We start from the raw sequence: 9125 nt of genomic DNA on the forward strand, positions 1-9125 counted from the left end.
CTTTGGTGATCAACAGCAGTATGGAAATGTAAGCCGAATAAACCCTTTCCTCCCCAACTTGCTTCTTGGTCATGATGTTTGTGCAGGAATAGAAACCCTAACTAAGACAGATATATACAATATATTTTGCTCATTTTCTCCCCCATTCCTCCCTCTAACTCCTCTCGGATCCACCCTTACTGCCTCACAACTTTGTCTACTTTCTCTTTTTACAAATAATAATCCACCGAGTCCAATTTTGGTCACACATGTACACCTGGGGGAGAGGCCATCCACTGGAGCATGGTCAGCCCTACTAGAAGCCACACCTTCATAAAGAAAAGTGACCTCCCTCCCTGAGGGGATGCCCACTTGTCTGTGGCTCCTTAGCTAGGGCTGGGGACTTGTCAGCTATTCTGGCATGTTGACTGGTTTGATCTTGTATGGGGCTTGTACAGGGAACCACAGCTGTTGTGAATTCAGGGATTCAGTGGTGCTGTCATGTCCGGAAGACACTTTTTCTCCAGTCCTCTCTGACCTTTGCCTTCACCAGTCTTTCCCTCCCCCTCTTCCACAGTGGTCCCTGAGCCTTGTGGGATGTGGATATGGTATAGAAGACCATCATGGCTAAGTGCGCCACAGACATTCATATGCTATGCTGTACTTGAACCATTTGAGAGATTCTTTGTTAACCACCATCCACTGCACAAAGAAACTTATTTGATGAAGTCTAAGACTTCACTGATCTATGGGTATAGACATACTTTTTAGCAAAATAATAGTAGATCCCTGGGGGCCTACAAGTTCCCCAACAATGGGTTCTTGGCCAGACATATGTTTTCTCCTGTAGAGCAGGATCCAATCAGAATGCAGTTGGTTGTCCCCATAACATTCGCGCCACAATTGCATCCACAGTCATGGCTTTCCACATCAGTTATTCCTGTAGCTCACAGGGCCACATTTTGCTTCTTGATGCAGGCAATAGATATTTTGAGAGCTGTTTTCTTCTTTTCTCTCTTTTTACTGGAGGTTTAGACTAAACCATAAGAAACTGCCCTTTTTGAAGCTCGGAATGGTCAACAACCTCCAGTATCTTGCCCCAGTAATTTAAGGGTAGTTGTTGAATACAACCTAAGGCTTCCCCTGAGCCCTGATAATGTGAAGGTGTAGCTGCCAGCGGCCACGGAGAACTGGGTTCCTGAAAGGAAAGCTGGGGATGGATGGGAAGGATGGACGAAAGAGGAATGAGACGAAGACAAAGTTTCTCTGATCAAGGCCCAGTGTTTAATTCATAAGTCTGAATTTAAAAGGGGAAACCTGTCTCCCACTTTGCCAGGATCTCCTCAGGAAGACAAGCTCAGCTGCTTAACAGGTAGTGCCTTCTTGCAGGAAGCTGTAGATGTGGCGAGACAATAGACTTCAGCTAGATCAGAAGACTCCACCCTAGGCGGGCTAGCCAGACTATGGCAAAACAAGGTCTTCATGTACCCTGCTCCCGCTCAAGACTGGGGGCAGGGCACATGAAGGGACATAGCTCCTTCTTCAAATCAGAGCCAGTAATAGCCTAGGACCAGCTGCAGCTTTGGCTCTTGAGAATCCAACTCTTCCTACTTTAAGGAGCTATGGTTATCAGTCTCAAGGCTGCTGTGTGCCTGATCCATGCTGCTCTTGAGATAACCCTATGTTTCCTTTGTGTACCATTGTTTATCTTCCTGATGACTTCATCCTTAAGGCTGAGGTCCATATGACCTTTGAGTATGGTCTTCTCCTTTCCCAGCGACTTTCTAGAAGTCTCAGGAACCAGTCTATTAACTTTTATTTAGCATGAAAACATGGTGGTGAAAGTCTCAGGAGCTAAGTGTATACACAGTAACCGCTGTGTGATCTCATTTAAGTTTCATAGCAGCTCCAGACCCTGAGTCAAAGCCAAAAGGCTCTGGTCAAGTGTTCTCTAAAAATTCACAGAATTGCTATCCGGGCCTATAGTATGAGGGGACCTGGGCCATTGTGGTCCCTTTTCAGCCACCTGTAGGAGCCTACTAGCTTTATAATGCACAACCAATCTAGCCCAGCCTGCCTTGGATCCAGAGCTCACATAAGGGTAGGTTAGTCTCAGCATGAGCATGGCAGCCAGCCATTGGCTAAGAGGAAAATGAGCCATTCCAGACAGAACCTTACAAAATGCCTCATGATAAGGACACATTCAGTGGGGTTCTTAACTTAAGACTAATGTCTGGGCTGGAACTATAGTTCCAGAGGGAATAGTGTTTCCTAGGAATGGCATCTAGGAAGTTCATTCCTCACCCAGAAAGGCTGGGACAGGAGGGAGGTCATCCCAGACAGAACCTCCCCAAATTGCTGAGAAACTCGTTGAGGCATTGGCCAAGCACCCCTCTACCTCCCTGGACAGCTGGCCTCAATCAAAGCCCTCACTAAGAAGGGCCCCATTCTACAGAGAGCATTCATAAAACAAAAAGCATCTGCAAAGACATGTGTAGTGGTAGACAGAAACCAAGAGGTGGACAGTAGCTTTCTGAGGTCCAAGTGTTCCTCGTTTGAGATAGCTTTCCAAGACTCTTCCCTTCTCCAAACTTCTAATTCAGAGAGAGTCCCTCTCTAGTTCTTTCTAGCTACCTCCAGCGTGCACTGAGCCCACTAAGTCTGTTCTTCAAGTACGGCAGATATCACCAGAGGTTTTTTTTTTTTTTTTTTTTCTCTCTGTTCTAAATGTTCATTCTTCCCAGCTAGGAAATTAAGGCTGGTCACCTCAACGACTTGGTTCCTGCTATTCTATATTTTCCTGCCAAACCTTAGTAATTACCAACACAGGAAAAATAAAAAGTTACACAAGAAAGGGGACGTCACTGGGTATTTGGCAAGGCTGAGAACAAAGTTATATAACTATAATTATGCAAATACCTGGAATTGTATTTAACCAGCCTTCCATCACTGACAAAACACCTAAAATCAACTTTAAAAAATCAACTGAAGGAGGGAAGATCTATTTCTTTTGATTCATGGGTTCGGAGGTTTTCTGCCATGGTTGGCTAGTTCTATTGCTTATAGATCTGTGGAAAGGCAGAGGTGTGATGGAGCTAGCCAACTCACTTCTTGCCACTTAGAGCAAAGAAAGACAACCGAAGAGGTTAGGAACAAGGCATGGCCCCCAGGATGTGGCAATAGTGACCCATTTCCTACAACTAGGTCCTCCCTCCTAAGTGCCATTTCCTTTCCATCCTTTTCAAGTTATGAGCCCACCTGCCAATTAATGCACAGATCCAATCTCTCTCCCAGAAGCATCACCATTAAACATGGTTGCACTGGGACCAAGCCTTCAATGCATGAGCATTCCAGACCTAAACTGTGACCTTTTCATTCCTTGCTCCCAAAGGCTCTGGGCCATTGACAATGCAAAATTTGTCCAGAGACTCTCAAAGAATCCCCATAGTCTTGATAGTCTCAGCATTGCTCAGAGTCCAAGTCCAACATCTTCTCAGAGACATGAGACAAACTCTGAGCTACAAACCTCTATAAAATTAAAAAGCCAACCTATACACTTCCAACATGCAATGATGGGACAGGCACATAGTGAACATTCCCATTCCAAAAAGAGAAAATAGGATTAACAAGAAAGATGGACTAAAGCTAGATCAATTCCAGCAGGGCAAGCATTAAATCCTAGTAAGGATCAATCCTAGTAAACTCTTTCTTGAAACTATTTTCTCGCTGGTTGGTATTTTGTGTGGTTGATAAAATGGCCTTGGTTGGTAATTAAACAAGCCTTACCAAATCACTTTGATTTTTCATAACCAGCCAAAATATTTCCACTATTACCCTATGTACAGTTCCACTATGTACCTTTGTACAGTTCTGATCTTTTAGAACATGCTTTATTTTAAGAAGCTTAAAACCAGAACTCTTTGTTGAAACCTGAAGTTTTGGCTAGATCTGTTGGTATACACCTATAATCCTAGCTCTTGGAAAGCCATAACATGAGTTCAAAGCTAACCTAGGGTACAAAGCAAGATCCTGTCTCAAGAATAAAAGAAAGAGTGGTCAGAGGAAGTGATTTTAATTCAACAGCAACAAAACAACAAAAACCAGAATGCCACCAAAAAATAAAAAATCCATAACTTTTCAGGCATGGATTGAACACTTGATATAGTCTAGGAGTCTTAATAGGACCCATTTTTTCTGCCAGTTGAAGAATTAAAAGTCAGGGAAAAATCTGGGTGGAACACAACAGGCGGCAACAGAGAACTCTCAAACACGGCAGACAGCAGCAGACAAAATCAGCAGTGGAAAAAAAGTTGTTTATTGGGGGAGAATGAACACATGCGCACAGCAGACATACAGACAGAAAGAAACTCTACAAAGCAGAGCAGGAATAGTGACCCTTCATAAAATTCAAAAAACAAATCTTTGTACTTCCAACATACAAAGATGGGACATTGTCATTGCCAAACGGGAAATCAATGGTAGGAAGAAAGCAGAAACCCAGTCTCTCCTCAACGGCCGGGGTTTTAAAACTTCTGAAGAGTGTCCCTCCCCTTTCTTAGGGTGGTTAGTTGGAAGAAAGATTGGATGGCTGGTTAGCCTGCAGCTCTTGGGTAACATGTCTTGACCAGCCTTGAACTTGCTGAGAATCCATTAGCAGGGGCCTTGCTAGTGGAAAACAGACCCTACAAGGCCTTTCTTTTAAGCAGCCAAGCTTTTGTCCCAGGTCAGAAAGGCAAGGAAGAAGCCAGCCATCTTGGAAATTCATCACCTTTAGGACTTAGTCATGGGCCCTCTCCCTCTCTGTCCACCGGCCAGGGAGTCTCTCACATCCCCGAGCTTCAAAGGCTTCTAGGCTTTGCTGGTGGGACGGGAAAGGCAGTGTAGAGGTTCTTCCAGCTTGCATTTTTGCTAAAGCCATTTCAGGTTTAACAAGATTTTGATCTCCTTGATGGACAAGCCCACAAAAAACTACCCAACTCTAGTCTAGGAACCCAAGATCAAGATGCCCACGCCCTCCTACCTCCCCAACCCCCACCCCTGCTAACTTTTCTTAGCTTCTGTTAAACTGCTTGCTTATGCAAACCTTCCCCCAGCATCTCCTGAGAGAATCACCAGGCCTTTAAAGCTCCTTGGTCTAAATTCTCGGGGCTACATTTGAGTCCCAGAATACCTGAGTGCAGTCCCAGTCAGCTGGAAAACAAAAACAAAAACAAAAACAAAAACATGTTCAATCAACTATCAACTGTGTCTGCATGGTCACCCCTAGTGGGTTTCCTGTGACATGTGCACCTGGCAATGCCTTCACTGCCTGTCCCACCTCATTCTCTGCACTGTCTGCTGCCTTCGCCCTGTCCTGGAGTTCCAGGGCACACAAGGTCCTTTGCAAAGCAGCCTCCTCACAGTCATCTTCTGCACTCCCGCCCCTATCCCACATCAGTCCCTATCACAGCCAAGACCTAGCCAGGAGAAGCCTCACTGTGCTAACTCTTACCTGGGACATAAGAGGAAAGTGTCTAAGGCTGTGGTCTGGGTTTGTTGGGTTTTGTTTGTCTCATTGTTTTTTGAGTCCCCAGACCATATCAGAATTTTCAAAACCATGCTGCTCTCCACTGAGGGACAGACGTGCAAGGTCTCAGAAGTGGGGTTCAAGGGGAACAATGAGACAGGTGGTTAGGAGTATGTCGTGCGAGGTCTCAAATGTGGGGTTCAAGGGGAACAGTGAGACAGGTGGTTAGGAGTATGTCGTGCGAGGTCTCAAATGTGGGGTTCAAGGGGAACAGTGAGACAGATGGTTAGGAGTATGGAGCTAATTAGGAGCATCATTTGCCATGGACAGACTGACAGAAACAGAATGGTAGGAGCTCTGAGGAGAATTCAGGGACAGATAGTGTGGCAGACTCTGCTCAGTAGAATCAGGGCCCACAAGGCTGAAGTGGGGATTCCTTCCTGTGGTTTCTGAGGAAAAAGGGGCATTCACAGCATGACACTGCAGCCAGGTTCTTTGATTTCCCAACAGGCCTCAGGAAAGGACATCATAGCCTTTTGATGTGCAGGAACCCACAAATTTCCCCCAGGTGAGAAATCTGTGTTCCTGGGAGTCTATGAGCTAGAGAGTCCCAGTCACAGACTTGTCAGGATCTGTAGGTGGGGAGGGACTGCCTCAGGGATGGTGGCTTGTGCAGTCCAATCTAGATTCCAACAAGACCACTATGATCTTTCTGGAAGTTCTCTTGACTTCTGCCCCCAGAAACCCAGGCCTGCTCTCTAGGTCTCTGTATTCCCTACCCTACTTTGTGCACAGGCCAAGCCTCCTGCCCATTCACATTCAAGCAGCAGCTACCCCTCCCCAACACTGGGCAGGGCTCTGGAGCCAGCTAAAAGCACCTATGGGTGTTGTAACAGCCCAGCCCAGTCTTGCACAGTCCCTTCTTCAGCAGGAGCTCTCTGCTAGAAGAAAGCCCGTGTTAGGGGTGCCTGGTCCAAGTAAGGCTGCCTGGCACTCACTTGTCCTCTGGAGTCAGCCACTATTTATCCAAGCAAAGCCAGGATCCTGGCACTCAGCCATGATGAGGCCAAGTTTCCAGGGAGTGGCAAGACTTGTCCGCCACAAAGCTCTTTACAGAAGGCCCTGTCTCCTGCCCAGACTCCACCTGGCCTCGGCGTTTGGTTCCTCCACAGAGTCCCTGGTAAGTTCCCAGGCAGCCAGATGAGCTCCCTTCCTCTCTAAGGGCCTAGGGCTCGAGCACCCTAAATCCTCTCTTCCTTCCTTATATCTGGGGTGATAAGGGCCAGTTTGGTTTGGCAAAGGGAAAATGCTTTGGGGTAGTTACTACATAAGCCATATCCTGAACTAACAGTGCTAGGACAAATGCTGATCCAAATCCTGTGTGGCCACTGGTTAAGTATTTCATAGAGTTCCCACTGCCACAGATAAGTAGGGTATCCCCTGACAGAAGCTCCTGGCTGTGGGTTTGGCAACCAGCTGCTTATTATCCACAGAAGAGACTAATGTATGACATCTGGCAGATAAACATTATCCCTGACTCTGGCCATGATTTCACACTTCCTTAGGGCCTGAAAGCATTTTAAGGGAGCTGCCAGACAGGCCCATAAACTGACTAGCCCCTGTAGTGAGGGGCTAATGAGTATCTCTCACTAACTGTGGGCTTATCCCTCAGGAAAACAGTGTCTAGCTCAACCTTCTCTCTCCCAAGTGTAACAACTTTAAGTCATAGTTTCCCCACTTGTTCAATGGGTCTAATAGTAGCAGTTCCCCATTTCAAGGCACTCCCCCACAATAATAATGCTGCACTTCCATACAGCTTGTCTGGAATGACTAGCCCCATCTCCATCCCGGACATCCCCACTTCTTTGTCTTTCACGCCCCACTTACCCACAGAGGTCCCCAGGCTCCCTACAAGGAAGACGAGGTCTTTCCCAAGGCTTAGCAGCCCAGCAGACAGGACTGAAACCCAGAAACAGACGTCCCCTACCCAAGAACATCCCAACCTTCCAAGATGTCATCGTGTCACCTTGAATTTTCTTGCCTAGGTTGCAAGATTCTGCCCAGAGAAGACAGATTTGAAGGATTATGCCCTTCCCAATGCCAGCTGGTGTCCAGATATGCTGAGCCTGTACCAAGAATTTCTGGAGAAAACCAAATCAGGCAGCTGGATTAAACTACCCTCCTTCAAATCCAACAGAGAACATATCCAGGGCCTTAAGCTCCCATTTGGGCTGGAAACTGCCTCAGGTAAGACAAGTAAGGTCTGAGAGGGTCCAGGAGCACACACAATCCACCACCACCCCCAGCACACACCTCTACACACACACACACACACACACACACACACACACACACACAAAACTCCACACACAAACATACACACTCTCCCCACCAACACATACACACACCTAACCCACTTACTTACACACTCAAACCTCCACACACACAAAGAAGGGGCCCTGCCTGAAACCCTCAGTCAGTTCAGCCTGCTGCCTTCCTCTGATTTGAAGACACTCAAGAAGGCTAGCCACGGTGGCACACAAATTCCAGCACTTAGAATGCAGAGGCAGACAAATACGGTCTGCAAAGCCACCCAGGACTACAGACTAAGAACTTTTCTCAAACAGGAGAGGGTGAATATGATTAAACACATGCATGAAATTCCCCAAGAATTATTACAAAAAACAAAAACAAAACAAAACAAAACAAAGTGAAGACATTCAGGAAGGATACGCAGGAGCCCCCCTCCAGTTCTCAGATGGGAGGTTCTTCCGTGCCACCTACACCTTCCATTCCTACAAACCAGCCTTATATGGGTAGCATGTCTGCACTGGTCTCTGCCTGGCCCCTTTATTTTCCTCTGAAGGGGACCACATCCAGCTGAGGTCTGGCTGGAATGAGTTTTAAGACATCCAGAGATTAAAAAGCAAAAATAGTTATTTCCAGACTAAGGATACGGCTCAGTTGGTGGTATTCTTGTCTAGTCCAGATCTTGCCTTTACCCCTAGCTGGGGACTTTATTAGAGTTTGTTTCCCCAAGACACAGCTCCTCTGAAGACAAAGACCATGTTTTGCCCCCCTCCTCCTCTGTGAGGGCTCCCTAGCAACAGAGCCTGGATGTCTTCTGGTTCTCTCTCCTCAGTCTTGCTAAATTCACATGTCCTGACAGATCCCCATGCCCTGAAGTATCTCTGCTTCAACTTGTGATCTCTCCCTAGACAAACAGGACTGGCGCCTCTTTACCAGGTCCATCCAACTGGAAGGACAAGGCTATGAATACGTCATCTTTTTCCACCCATCTGAGAAGAAGTCAGTCTGTCTTTTCCAGCCAGGCCCCTACCTGGAGGGGGCACCAGGGTAAGACTTCACACAGGCCAGAGTGGATACCTCTCAGACTTGGCTCCGCAGGGTGGGTCCAGCACCCACCAGGTTCTGGAGTCTCTAAGAGACCTAAAATGGAGGCACAAGGAACTGGGTGTCAGCTTTTCAATGCCAGGTCTGGCAGGAAAATCTGGGTTAGCTTGTCCAGGCTCCACTGTGCATGAATGAAGAACCCCTTATTGTCCAGGCTCCACTGTGCATGTATGAAGAACCCCTTATTGTCCAGGCTCCACTGTGCATGTATGAAGAACCCCTTATT

The 9125-nt window shown here is 46.8% G+C and overlaps 1 protein-coding gene across 1 annotated transcript in view; it reads left to right on the forward strand.

Annotated features, from left to right (window-relative positions):
• The first annotated feature begins 6388 nt into the window (after nt 1-6388).
• Them5 (thioesterase superfamily member 5) overlaps nt 6389-9125 on the forward strand; it is a 5740-nt gene continuing 3003 nt past the window's right edge. The window contains exons 1-3 of the mRNA XM_021196989.1: nt 6389-6665; nt 7531-7732; nt 8704-8842. Coding sequence (XP_021052648.1) covers nt 6543-6665; nt 7531-7732; nt 8704-8842 — 464 coding nt within the window. The 5' untranslated portion in view covers nt 6389-6542. The remainder of the gene's footprint in view (nt 6666-7530; nt 7733-8703; nt 8843-9125) is intronic.

This window comes from Mus pahari, chromosome 4 (genome assembly GCF_900095145.1).
Source record: "Mus pahari chromosome 4, PAHARI_EIJ_v1.1, whole genome shotgun sequence".
In the NCBI taxonomy this organism is placed as follows: Eukaryota; Metazoa; Chordata; class Mammalia; order Rodentia; family Muridae; genus Mus; species Mus pahari.